This window comes from Erinaceus europaeus, chromosome X (assembly GCF_950295315.1).
Source record: "Erinaceus europaeus chromosome X, mEriEur2.1, whole genome shotgun sequence".
In the NCBI taxonomy this organism is placed as follows: domain Eukaryota; kingdom Metazoa; phylum Chordata; class Mammalia; order Eulipotyphla; family Erinaceidae; genus Erinaceus; species Erinaceus europaeus.
In genome coordinates, this window is record NC_080185.1 from 76,721,506 (window position 1) to 76,736,285 (window position 14,780).

The 14,780-nt window shown below is 37.0% G+C and overlaps 1 protein-coding gene across 1 annotated transcript in view; it reads left to right on the forward strand.

Moving 5' to 3' along the window:
• TEX11 (testis expressed 11) overlaps positions 1-14,780 on the forward strand; it is a 358,449-nt gene that overhangs the window by 238,578 nt on the left and 105,091 nt on the right. Inside the window, exons 19-20 of the mRNA XM_060183291.1 lie at positions 11,278-11,318; positions 13,800-13,886. Coding sequence (XP_060039274.1) covers positions 11,278-11,318; positions 13,800-13,886 — 128 coding nt within the window. The remainder of the gene's footprint in view (positions 1-11,277; positions 11,319-13,799; positions 13,887-14,780) is intronic.

Genomic DNA, 14,780 nt, shown 5'->3' on the forward strand with positions numbered 1-14,780 from the left:
ATATATATATATATATATATATATATATATAATTTGCCCATTTTTCCCTATGGCCCTGTCTTCTCTTTCTTCCTTTTTAAAAAAAATTTCTTTATTGGGTAATTGATGTTTTACATTCGACAGTAAGTACAATAGTTTGTACATGCATAACATTTCCCAGTTTTCCATATAACAATACAACACCCACTAGGTCTTCTGTCATCCTTTTTGGTCTTGTATTCTCCCCCCCCCCACTCACCCCAGAGTCTTTTACTTTGGTGCAATACGCCAATTCCTCTTCCTTTCTAAGTCACACCTACACCTATTACTACTTCTGAATGTCCTTCCTTTTTTCCTCTTCTTTCTCCAGCTACCCCTATTATTTCTCCCCCCCTGAGAGTATGGATCAAAATTCTTTTTGGGGTGCAGAAGGTGGGAGTTCTGGATTGTGTAATTACATCTCTGCTGGACATGGGTATTGGCAGGCCAATTCACACCCCCAGCCTATCAGTCCCTTCTTTATAGGTTTATTGTTATTTGACTCAATGAGTTAGTACATGTTAATAGAGGTAAAAATTTAGAAGTATTATGCACTTGGTAAGTCCTTTCTTAACAGAAAACTTGAAAATAGACACATTTTATTTCTCCACACAAATACAGAAAACTTTAAATTAGACATACTTTATTTTCTCACAGAAATGCATAGCCTATATGACTTGTTGGTTCTTGTTATATACAAGCTCAGTTGACAGTATTCTTACAGTTTCTGCACCAGTTTTAAAATTTTTTATTAATTATTTAATATTTATTTACAAAACTGTGAGATTCCAAGAGTAGATTTTCACCCTTGTATGAGTGTACAATTTTTGGCACCTACTACTAAAGTTTCTGACATCAATTTTTTACTCATGAAATATATTTTAAAGAAATATCATCCCATCTCTACATTCTCTACTTGAAAAAAATTGCACTGGGGGATATCTACTTTGCTTTTGCTTCATATATTTGTACCTGGAAACAATATACATTTTTTAGCTAAATTCGTTGGGAAATACCAGTAAGTTAAATAATACTGAATTGATGGGATTTTTAATACCATAAAAATTTTACCCGTGTATTTATGTATTTATAAGTTTTGTTTCTCTTTTTTATTGACTATGAGTACTTTAGAAGTGAACTAAAACAAGCTAAAACACTAATGAGATAATTGGAAATTTGAATAATAACTAAGTACTTGACGATACTATCATTATTGTTTAGTCATGAAAATTTTAGTCAGTTATTGTTATTGTTGCTCGTTTCTTTTTTTCTTTCTTTTTTCTTTAATTTATTTCCTTCTTTCTTTCTTTCTTTCTTTCTTTTTATTTTGTTTTATTTTTTTATTTCTTTACTGGGGAATTAATGTTTTATATCCAACAGTAAATACAATAGTTTGTACATGCATAACATTCCCCAGTTTCCCATTTAACAATACAACCCCCACTATGTCATTTATCATCCTTCATGGACCTGTATTCTCCCCAACTACCCACTCCCACCCCAGAGTCTTTTACTTTGGTGTGATATGCCAATTACATTTCAGGTTCTACTTGTGTTTTCGTTTCTGATTTTGTTTTTCAACTTCTGCCTGAGAGTGAGATCATCCTATATTCATCCTTCTGTTTCTGACTTATTTCACATAACGTGAATTTTTCAAGGTCCATCCAAGAGAGGCTAAAAATGTTAAAGTCACCATTTTTTACAGCTGAGTAGTATTCCATTGTGTATATATACCACAACTTGCTCAGCCACTCATCTGTTGTTGGACACCTGGGTTGCTTCCAGGTTTTGGCTATTACAAATTGTGCTGCCAAGAACATATGTGTTGTTATAACCGGGCTGGTTTCATGGGCTGGTAACAGAGATGACCAGAGACACATGGCTGAGCTGAGAACACAGTTTAATCTTTTCACGAGCGGGCAAACATGTGCTCTCCCATCTTTCTCCTCTCGAGGCAGAGATGGACTCCTAAACTAATCACCACACAGATCTGTCCTCCATCCTTCTCCTCCAGCAGCTGCGGCAGGAACCCAGGAAGTACATAGGGTAGGGGGCGGGGAGAAGGGAGTAGCATGAAAACTAGCAAGGCCTAAACCAAATCTCCCGGTGGGGGAGAGTGCATAGCAACACATATGTGTACACAGATCTTTTTGGATGGATGTGTTGGGTTCCTTAGGATATATCCCCAGGAGAGGAATTGCAGGGTCATGGGGTAGGTCCATTTCTAGCCTTCTGAGAGTTCTCCAGACTGTTCTCCACAGAGGCTGGACCAATTGACATTCCCACCAGCAGTGGAGGAGGGTTCCTTTGACCCCACACCCTCTCCAGCATTTGCTACTGTTACCTTTTCTGATGTATGACATTCTCACAGGAGTGAAGTGATATCTCATTGTTGTCTTTATTTGCATTTCTCTGACAACCAGAGACTTGGAGCATTTTTTCATGTGTTTCTCGGCCTTTTGGATCTCTTCTGTGGTGAATATGCTGTCCATGTCCTCCCCCCATTTTTGGATGGGGTTATTTGTTGTCTTGTTGTTGAGTCTGGCAAGCTCTTTATATATGTTGGTTATTAAACTCTTATCTGATGTATGGCATGTAAAGATCTTCTCCCATTCTGTGAGGGGTCTCTTGGTTTGGGTAGTGGTTTCTTTTGCTGTGAAGAAGCTTTTTAATTTGATGTAGTCCCATAGTATTCAGCTTGCCTTAGTCTTCTTTGTAATTGGATTCGTTTCACTGAAAATGTCTTTAAAATTTATGCGGAAAAGAGTTCTGCCAATATTTCCCACTAAGTATCTGATAGTTTGTGGTCTAACATCCAAGTTCTTGATCCACTTGGAATTTACTTTTTTATTTGGTGAAATACAGTGATTCAGTTTCATTCTTCTGCATGTTTCAACCCATTGTTTCCAACACCATTTGTTGAAGAGACTCTGCTTTCCCCATTTAATAGTCTGGGCACCTTTGTCAAAGATTACATGTCCATAGGTGTGGGGCCTCATTTCTGGGCTCTCAATTCTATTCCACTGGCCAATGTGTCTATTCATGTTCCAGTACCAAGCAGTTTTGATGACAGTGGCCCTATAATACAGTTTGAAATCTGGGAGTGTGATGCCTCCGGTTCTGTGATGGGGCTGTTCATGTTATCCACTTCCTCTTTACTTAGTTTTGGAAGTTGGTAGGTGTCTAGGAAATTGTCCATTTCTTCCAGGTTCTCTAGCTTGGTGGTATATAGTTGTTCATAGAAGCCTCGCATGATATGTTGAATTTCTGCGGTGTCTGTTGTGATATCTCCTCTTTCATTTACTATCCGATTTATTTGGGTCTTCTCCCTTTTTTGTTTTGTGAGTCTGGCTAAAGGTTTGTTGATTTTGTTCACTCTTTCGAAGAACCAACATTTACTTTCGTTGATCTTTTGTATGGTTTTCTTATTCTCAATGTTATTTATTTCTGCCCTAACTTCAGTGAATTCTGTCCTTCTGGTTGCTTTAGGGTTCCTTTGTTGTTGTTCTTCTAGGTCTTTAAGATGTGCAATCAGACTGTTTATTTGTGCTTTTTCTTGTTTCCTAATGTGTGCTTGTATAGCTATGAACTTCCCTCTTAGTACTGCTTTAGCTGTGTCCCAAATATTTTGAAAGCTTGTGTCTTTATTTTCATTGAAGTCTTGAAACATTTTGATTTCTTCCTTGATTTCCTCTTTGACCCAGAATTTGTTAAGAAGTGTACTGTTGAGCTTCCACATTTTGGGACTGTTACTAATCTTTTGTTGATTGTTAAGTTTTAGTTTAATTCCACTGTGGCTGAGAAGATGCTTGGGATGATTTCAATGCTCTTGAATTTGCTGATGCTGTCTTTGTGGCCTAATATATGGTCTATCCTTAAGAATTACCCATGTGGATTTGAGTAAAATGTGTATTCCAGTTTCTTGGGATGAATCACTCTAAAAATGTCCAATAGTTCCAGTTTCTATCTCTTCATTTAGATCCCTCGCTACTTTATTGATTTTCTGCCTGGATGATCTGTCAAGTTGAGAGAGTAGGGTGTTGAAGTCCCCTACTATGATTGTGTTGCTGTCAATATATTGCTGTAACTGTTTCAGTAGAAGTTTGATGTATTTAGATGGCTTCTCATTGGGTTCATAGATGTTAATAATTGTTAAGTCCTCTTGATTGACTGATCCTCTGAGCATTAAGTAGTGTCCATTCCTATCTTTTTAAATCTTATCTATTTTAAAGTCTATCATGTCAGATATGAGAATAGCTGTTCCTGGCCTTTTTTGTGGGCCACTGGCATGTATGATAGTTTTTCATCCTTTCACTTTATGTCTGTGTTTGTCTTGTTGAGTTAGGTGGGTTTCCTGTAGACAGCATATTGTTGGGTTGTGTTTTCTGATCCATCTTCCTACTCTGTGTCTTTTAATAGGTGTATTCAGGCCATTGACATTTATTGATATCAAAGATTGAAGATATTTTAACACCATTCTTGTAAAGTTTTAGAGTGTTTTGATATATGTCCTATTTGTGGTGGTCTAATTGTTTATAGGAGACCTTTCAGAACTTCTTTCAGGGCAGGCTTGGTGATGGTTGATTCCTTCAACTGTTGCTTGTCTGAGAAGGTTTTGATGCCTCCATCTAGTCTGAATGACAGTCTGGCAGGACATAGTATACTTGGTTGAAAGCCTTTCTCATTGAGCACTTGATAGATATCTTGCCATTCTCTTCTGGCCTGCAGTGTTTGTATGGAGAAGTCTGCTACGAATCTTATGGGTTTTCCTTTGTAAGTGACTCTTTGTTTTTCTCTTGCAGCTTTCAGGATCCTTTCTTTATCCTTATTCCTTTCCATTCTAAATATGATATGTCTTGGTGTATTTAGGTCTGGGTTAATTCTGTTTGGGACCCTCTGGGCTTCTTGAATCTTTATGTCTTTGATGTTGTCTAGACTAGAGAAGTTTTCAGCTATTATGGCCTGGAAAAATGCTTTCTTCCTCTCCTTCTCTTTCTTCCTCTGGTATGCCAATTATGCATATATTGTTTCTTTTGAAGTCATCCCATAGGACTCTGTTGTTGTTTTCAGCATCTCTTAATCTCTTTTTGAGATCTCTTACTTCTTTTTTAGTTGTCTCTAATTCATCCTCAATCTTGCTAATTCTGTCTTCAGCCTCATTGATTCTATTCTCTCTGCCCTCTGCTGTTTTCTGGAGTTAATCTATTTTGTTTTCCTGTTTTGATACTGTTTTTAGCTTGTTCAGTTAGTTGGGTTCTTAGCTCAGCGATTTCAGCTTTCATCTCTCTAATAACCATGAGTTAATAAGTATTTTCTTCCATAGTCTCATTTGTTGTTCCTGTATTTCTGATTACATTTTTTTTCAAATTCTTTACTCCTGTTATTATTTCCTTAGCTAATGTTTGAATGTTGAATTCGTTATTTTGTGCTTCACCCTCTGGAGGACTTTTAGCTGGACTCTTGTCCTGTTTTGATTGTCTAATATTTCTTCTTGTTGTTTTAACCATTTTATATATTATGTTATGAGTTCCCTTTATCAGTACTTTTCAAATTACTGATCGCTATTGCCTGGATTGATTTGTGTCTAAGTAAATTAATTAAAGGGTTTACAGTGGTGGAAGTTATCAGTTGTTTCAATAGTATTTTAATCCCTGAGTTGGAGCTCTGTGGTTTAAAAGCTTCTTTTTTTTCTTCCCTGTAGGCTATGGGAGCCTGAGGGCTTTTAAACTATCAATAGGCTTCAGTTTAATCACTGACTCCTGACCAAGAGATAAAGCAGGGTGTGGCAGAGATAATCCAGTGGTTATGCAAAGAGACTTTCACAGCCCCTCAGCTATGCCACCGAGGTATAGGTCTTCTCCTGAGTTTCCTGGTTAGATCTCTGTCCCCTGGTGTCCCTCCCTGTCACTGCTCCAGATTCTGAGGGTAGTAGCAATGGAGACTCAGAGTTGCACTTGGTGAGTCTCTGGGGAGTCCTCTCCTCCCTTCAGCTGTCCCCTTGTTGGTGGAGCAGACTGGAGGTGGTGTCCCAACTGATAAACTGCTGGACTGTTAGCAGTCACTTAATCTCTCCTTGGGCTCCTCTCTCCTCTCTGTCACCAGCCACACGTGATTGTACTTACCGGTGATTTAGTGGGTTCCTGTGGTCATTCTAGCCCTGTCTTGTTTCGGTCCCAGGTGGTCTTTTTTGGTATTCCTAGTTGATCTGGGAGAGGAGAGAAAGTGATCTGCTGCTGCTCATAGCTCCGCCTCCCCTTTCTTTCTTTCTTTCTTTTTCTTTATCTTTTTTTTATAAAAAAAAGACACTGACAAAACCATAGGATGAGAGGGGCACAACTCCACACAATTCCCACCACCATAACTCTGTATCCCATCCTCTCCCTTGACTTGTTTCTTTTAAACCAGAGCTTATCTCTGGCTTGTGGTGGTGCTAGGGATTCAGTCTGGGACCTTAAAACCTCAGGCCTGAAAGTCTTTTGCGTAACCACTGTGCAATCTCCACAGCTCATAGGTTATTTATTTTACAGTTTTTTTTAAATAATTTATTTCCTTATTGGGGAATTAATGTTTTACATTCAACAGTAAATACAATAGTTTGTACATGCATAACTTTCCCCAGATTCCCATTTTTAGTCTATTCCCATTTTTGTAGTGTTTTGATCATAAAGGGATGTTGTATTTTGTCAAAGGCTTTCTCTGCATCTATTGATATGACCATGTGTTTTTTGGTCTTGTTTTTATTGATGTGGTGGATCACATTGATGGATTTACGTATATTAAACCAACCTTGCATCCCTGGGATAAACCCCATTTGGGCATGATGAACAATATTTTTAATATACTGCTGTATCCGGTTGGCCAGAGTTTTGTTCAATGTTTTAGCATCTATATTCATCAGAGATATTGGTCTGTAGTTTTCCTTTTTGGTTGTGTCCCTGTCTGCTTTTGGTATCAGAGTGATGTTGGCTTCATAGAAGCTGGAAGGGAGTATTCCTGTGTCTTCAGTCTTCTGGAAGACTTTTAAAAGTAGAGGTATTAACTCTTTCTTGAAGGTTTTGTAGAATTCATTTGTAAAACCATCTGGTCCAGGACTTTTATTCTTGGGAAGGTTTTTGATAACTGTTTCAATTTCATTGGCTGTGATCGGCCTGTTCATACTATCTAGTTCTTCTTTATTTAATTTTGGAAGTTCATGGGTATCTAGGAAATCATCCATCTCTTCCAGGTTCTCTAACTTGGTGACATATAGTTGTTCATAGAAGACTCGCATGATATGTTGAATTTCTGTGGTGATATCTCCTCTTTCATTTATTATCTGATTTATTTAGTTCTTCTCCCTTTTTTATTTTGTGAGTCTGGCTAAAGGTTTGTCGATTTTGTTCACTCTTTGAAGAACCAACATTTACTTTTGTTGATCTTTTGTATGGTTTTCTTATTCTAAATGCTAATTATTTCTGCTATAACTTAGTTATTTCTTCCCTTCTGGTTGCTTTAGGGTTCCTTTGTTCTTCTTCTAGGTCTTCAAGGTGTGCAATCAGGCTATTTATTTATACTTTTTCTTGTTTCCTAATGGGTGCTTGTATGGCTATGAACTTCCCTCTCAGAACTGCCTTAGCTATGTCCCAAATATTTTGATAGCTTGTGTCTTCATTTTGATTGAACTCTCGAAACATTTTGGTTTCTTCCTTTGTTTCCTCTTTGACCCAGTAGTTGTTAAGTAGTATACTGTTGAGCTTCCACATTTTGGGACTATTACCAATCTTTTGTTGATTGTTAAGTGCTAGTTTAATTCCACTGTGGTCTGAGAAGATGCTTGGGATGATTTCAGTGCTCTTGAATTTGCTGATGCTGTCTTTGTGGCCTAACATATGATTTATCCTTGACAATGAATTGTGTGGACTTCGGTAGAATGTGTATTCCAGTTTCTTGGGGGGAATGTCTCTGAAAAAGTCCAATAGTTCTAGTTTATCTATCTCTTCATTTAGCCCCCTCATGTCTTTATTGATTTTTTTTTTGCCTTGGTGGTCTATCAAGTTGAGAGAGTGGGATGTTGATATCCTCTACTATGACTGTGTTGCTGTTAATATATTGTTGTTGCTCTTTCCGTAGATGTTTGATATATTTAGATGGCTTCTCTTTGGGTGCATAGATGCTAATAATTATTAAATCCTCTGGGTTGACTGATACTCTGAGCATTAAGTAATGTCCATTCTTATCTTTTTTTACTTTATTTATTTTAAAGCCTCTCGTGTCAGATATGAGAATAGCTATTCCTGCCCTTTTTGTTGGCTATTGGCTTGTATGATAGTTTTCCATCCTTTCACTTTGAATGTGTGTTTGTCCTGTTGATTTAGGTGGGTTTCCTGTAGACAGCATAATGTTATGTTGTGTTTTTTGATCCATCTTCCTACTTTGTGTCTTTTAATAGGTGAATTCAGGCCATTGACACTTATTGATATCAAAGATTGAAGATATTTTAACACCATTAGTGTAGATTTTTAGAGTCTTCTGATACATTGCGTATTTATTGTGGTCTGAAAGGTTTATAGGAAACCTTTCAGAATTTCTTTCAGCGCAGGCTTGGTGATAGTTGATTCTTAAACTGTTGCTTGTCTGAGAAGGTTTGTATCATCCATCTAATCTGAATGACAGTCTAGCAAGATACAGTAGTATTGGTTGAAAGCCTTTCTCATTGAACACTCAGTAGATATTGTGCCATTCTCTTCTGGCCTGTAGTGCTTGTGTGGAGAAGTCTGCTGCTAATCTTATGGGTTTTCTTCTGTAAGTGACTCTGTTTTTCTCTTGCTGCCTTCAGGATCCTTTCTTTATCCTTATTCCTTTCCATTCTTAATTGATGTGTCTTGGTGTCTTTAAGTCTGGGTTAATTCTGTTTGGGACCCTCTGGGCTTCTTGAAAGTTTATGTCTCTTATGTTGCCTAGACTAGAGATTTTCTCAGCTATTTCGTCCTGAATGCTTTTTTCCTCTCCCTCTCTTTTTTCCTCTGGTAAGCCAATAATGTGTATATTATTTCATTTGAAGTCATCCCATATCTCTCTGTTGCTGTTTTCAGTATCTTTTAATCTCTTTTTGAGATCTCTTATTTCTTTTTTTGTTGTCTCTAATTTGTTCTCGATCTTGCTAATTCTGTCTTCAGCCTCATTTATTCTATTCTTTATCCCTTCTATTGTTTTCTGGAGTTCATCTATTTTGTTACCCTGTTCTGATACTGTTTTAGCTTGTTCAGCTACTTGTGTCTTAGCTCAGCTATTTCAGCTTTCAGCTCTCTAATAACCTTGAGATAATTAGTGCTTTCTTCCAGAGTGTCCTTTGTTGTTTCTGCATTTCTGATGACAATTCTTTCAAAGTCTTTACTCACTTCTGTGACTATTTCCTTAACAAACCTTTGGATGTTGACCTCACTATTTTGTGGTTTAACCTTTCAGGGGCTTTTAGCTGGACTCTTTTCCTGGTTCATTTCTTCAATATTTCTTCGTGTTGGTTTAACTATTCTATATAGTATGTTATGAGGCCCCTCTCTCAGTACTTTTCAAATTACTGATCACTCTTGCCTGGGTTGACTTGTGTCTAAGTAAGGTACTGAAAGAGTTCACTCTTGTAGAAATTAACAGCTGTTTTGTTATCATTTCAATCCCTGAGTTGGAGCACAGAGGCTGCTAAAAGCCTCTTTTGTTCTTTTTCTTCCCTGTAGACTATGGTAGCCTCATGGCTTTTAAACTATAAGTAGGATTCTTAGCTTAATCACTCACTCCTGCCCAAGAGATTAAGCAGGGTAGGGGAGAGATAACACAGTGGTTTTGCAAAGAAATTCTCAAACCCCAAGGATCCAAAGTTCAGGGCTCAATTCATCTTCTCTGCAAAGCTGGGCAACACTGCTGGGCCCTGTGAGTTTCTAAACTATTCCTGTTTATAGTCTGTAGGTTCTGAGGCAAATATTCGCCATGTTCTCATCAGGAGATAATGTGGAAAGGCTCCCACTCTACAGCCCCACTTCTAGGCCACCGAGGTGTAGTTCTTCTCCTGAGTTTCCTGGTCAGTTCTCTGTTCCCATATGTCAGCACAGGGCCTCCACCCTGCTGCTCCAGCCTCTGAGGGCAGTAGCAATGGAGATTAACAGTTGCATTTGGTGAGTCTTAGGAGAGTCCTCTCCTCCCTTCAGCAGTCTTTTTATTGGTAAAACAGACTGTAGATGGTGCGTCAACTGGTAAACTGCTGGATTGTTACCAGCCATGCAATCTCTCCTTAGTCTCCTCCCTGTCCACAAGCCAAATGTATTTGTACTCACTGGTGGTTTGGTTGCTTCCTGAATTCATTCTAGTCCTGCCTTGTTGCATTCCCAGGTGGACTTCTTCGGTATTCCTCACTAAATTACTTTTGTCTCTTTCTTTATTCCGTTTTTTGAGTTTGCTAGGGCTCAGTGCCAACACTATGAATCCACCACTCCTAGCAGCCATTTTGCTATTTTTCCTACTTAATTTTATTGGATAGAGAGATTGCAAGAGGGATGGGAAGATAGGGAAAGAAAAAGACACCTGTAGATCTGTTTCACTGCTCATGAAGCACCCTCTCTGCAAGTGGGAAGTAGGGGCTCAAATCCAAGTCCTTCTGCAGAATATTGTGTGTGCTCAACCAGGTACACTGCCACCTAGCCCCCACTAGATTGTTTTTTAAATAATTTGTTTATTTATTAGAGAGAACCAACATATCACTGTGGCACATGTGATACTAGGGAGTGAATTCAAGATCTCATGCTTGAAAGTCTAACACCTTATCCTCTGTGCTACCACGCTGAGTATTAAACAACTAAATTCTTCAAGGATTTCTGTATAGTATCTTTATCACTAGTCTTACAAAACTCTTCATAGTTCTTGTAATAGTGGCATACACTCAAACTTCACTTATTATAACTCATTTAGTTGTGGAGAAAAAAAAAGTCCTGTTTAGATTGATGATAAGCTTAAATTGCAGATTTTTAAATGTACTTTTCTGTTGTCAAGTGAATATGGTAACAACATCTACCAGCAGGATTTTCAGGTAGAGGTAAGGACCTGATTTAACAAGTAAAATGACTAACTTGTAAAAAAAAAATTAAAAAGCTTTTATCAGTGGAGTTAGACTTAGAATTTCAGCTATTTCACTAACTTCTGGTTTACCTCACACAATAGCAACTTATTAGTACTGTGAATAGATTAGTAAGACTGGAACATTATGACACCTATTTTCTTTATTATTTTTTTTAGAAAGAAAGAAATGAATAGACTTTTGGTTTGCTTGAATTCAGGTAAATATCTGATTGATATTTTTCTCATTTCTTCATCTTGCCTTCTATTCTCTATTCTAGTTTGTGAATGCATTGAGCAGACTGACTCAGACTTCTGGTTTGAATTTGCCACAGAAATGAACCTTTGCTTCTTTATTCACAAGTAGAAAAAAAAGTTTGTCATTTCTAATGTTCATCTCAGATATGATTTTAGCTGTTTATATTCCAGTGTTCTTTTTTTCAATTTTTTTGTTAGGTATTTGATAATGGTTTGCAAGATTATCAGATGATAGTGGTATGGTTCCACATTACAACCACCACCAAAGGTCTTTGTCCCCTACCCCAATAATCACCACCATAATTCTCACAAAGTCTGAGAGACTATTCAGTGACTTTTATTTTCAAGTTTATGTTTTTCTGTTCTCTATATTCCATGTATGAGTAAAGCTATCCATTAGTTGTTTTTCACCTGCTTATTCATTCAGAACATCCCCTCCGTTTCTATCCATTTTATTCCAAAGGATTCACTGCCATCTTTTTAAATTGAAGAAAATGTTTCCATTGAATATGTATCTTGTAACTTCTTTTTTTAATGTTATAACTCTTTTATTCAATTACTGATTGATGGACTTTGAGGTTCCTTCCACTCCTTGGCTATTGTGAGTATTATAGATATGAAAATAGAGGTGCATATGTCCCTTCAAATTTATGGTTTCGTATCCTTGGGACATGTGCTTAGAAGTCAAAGTGTCCACAAGGGCAACAAAAGGGAAAATAAATAAATATAAAAAATTTAAAAAGAAGTCATATTGTGAGATTAAAAGGTATTTCATTTGTTGAGGGACTTTCCGTACTGTTTTCCTTAGAGGTTGCACCAATTTGTATTCTATTTCCCTTCTTCTCCCCTTTCCTCTAACCTCCTTCTTTCCCTTCATTTACTCCTTCCTTCCTCCCTTCTTTCCTTCCTTCCTTCCTCCCTTCTTTCCTTCCTTCCTTCCTCCCTTCTTTCCTTCCTTCCTTCCTTCTGACATTACTACTAACCTAAAAATTAAAAAAATTAAAAGGGGATCGAGTCAAACTTTTTTTCAAAATCTTACTATTTTTTACATAATATGAATAAAATTCAGTGTTTGCTCTCTTATTTGAGCTGTCCATCTTTCTCTGTGTCATTGTCATCTTCTTTATCTATTGACAATTCCTCTTTGTCTGCTTTAATCAAGCTAATACTTTATCTACAATACATACCTTTTCCCAACTTTGCATAGCTTTTTCTAACTCCATACATTCTTATGTAGTATCCCTTCACCTATCAGATTTTCCATATCTTCTACTATTCCATCACATATAAAACACACCAAAAATAATATTGTAGAAAGTTAAATCCACTTATTGTAGTAGTTTAATTTTATACCTCAGATATTTATCCACAAATGTTAACTCTCACAAGTTTTTCAAGAGAAAAACTTGCCAGTGATGTTGATGATATGTGATTCTGTTCCTTTTGCCATATATCCTTGCCAGAGTTTGTTATTTCTATCTTTTCTAATGCATGGTATTCTCACAGGTCTGAACTTTTTTTCTCTTTATTTGAATTGCTCAGTGACTAAGCATTTTTTTCATGCCCATTGGCCATGTGGACATCTTCTCTGGTAAAGACTATCCATATCCTCTCCCCATGATCCTGTTGTTTATTTCCTTATATGTAAATTATGTTTTTATAATTCAGATGGTGAGTGATGATTATTTAAAATCATAGATCTATCCAAATATATATTATCCCACCATATCTTTAGTTAACATCTTCTTGGAACAGGGTAATATATTTTGTCTACTTAGCTGCTCATTTTCTTATGCAGTGCCAGGATCAGACTCAGGGCAGAATTCTGGCATAGATTGATTACACCTTGACCCAACTTTTCCATTGTATGTTTTTATGAGAGAAAGGAAAGAATGACACCTAAATGCACTACTCCACTATTCTTGGATCTTCACTTGTTTCTGTTCTTGGAGATTTCATGTGATGTTGGGAATCTAACCTAGGACCTCACACATAGAAGACATACTTACTTTCTATCAGCTGAACCACCTTATCTGGTCCCTAATTACTTTTGGTACTCACACAGAGAACTTTCTAAATTTAAACGCCCATGAATGACTGCTTTTAAAATTTGAATTAGCTTAAGCACATGTGGCATGAAGCACAAGAGCCGGCATAAGGATCCCGGTTCGAGCTCCTGGCTCCCCACCTACAGGGGAGTCGCTTCACAGGTGGTGAAGCAGGTTTGCAGGTATCTTTCTCTCCCCCTCTCTATTTTCCCTGCCTGTCTCCATTTCTGTCCTACCTAACAATGACGACATCGACAACAATAACTACAACAATAAAAAACAAGTGCAAAAGAGAAATAAATAAATAAATAAATAAATATAATTTTTAATTCAAATTAGCATATGCTAGAGTATAACATAAAAAATCATTGTATCAAATTTTCCTGTTCGATGCAGCACTCTTAAAACTTGACCAGTCTTTTGCTGGAGAAGTTTCAGTTACCCACTCAAAGATTAATGAAGCTCATTGGTTTCGAAAAGTAGGTAAGAAGAAATTCTATGTATTCTGGTATTTGGTGCAGTAAATAAAGCAATGAACTCTCAAGCATGAGGTGTTGAGTTCCAACTCTGGTATTTTAAGTGCTAGAGTGATGTTTGAATTCTCTCTTTCTCTCACTCTCTCTCTTTCACACACACACACACACACACACACACACACACACACACACACACACACAATAAATATTTTTTAAAAGAAATTCTATGGTTATGAGAAACATTGTAGAGTGATAGAAATAGTTGTGATAGGCCAGGCAGTGCTACACCTCATTAGGCACACATATTGCCATGTGCAAAGACCAGAGTTCAAACCCCTGCTCCCTACAGCAAGTGGGAAAGCTTCGAGAGTAGCGAAACAAATTCTATGGGTATCTCTCTATATTTCTTTCTATCTCTTCTTCCTTTCCCCCCTCCCCCTTTTTTTTACCAGAGCACTACTCAGCTCTGTCTCATGGTAATGCAAGGGAATGAGTGTGGAACCTCATACCCTCAGACCTGATAGTCTGTTTACATACCATTATGCTATCTCCCCTGATCTTCCACTCACTTTTTGATTTCTCTCTGTCCTATCAAATAAGGGAGAAAAATAGTTGTAAATTATAAATTTAGATTTTAATTTATAGCTATGGTTCATAAGGTTACTAATGTTTTAAAATGAAATAATGAGTATAATTGACACATCATAGGTACTCAATAAAGTAATGGTTTTCTTCCTTTGCTATAAAATTGATCTAAAATAAAATAATGAATTATCTCTAAGTATTACTTATCTCTATATGTTATCTATTGAAAATAAACTCCTTGTAGAAGTATGGATGAGTCTTATAAGGATAATTTTGAACAAAAGAATAGATACCGAGTACATGCTACATGAATCCA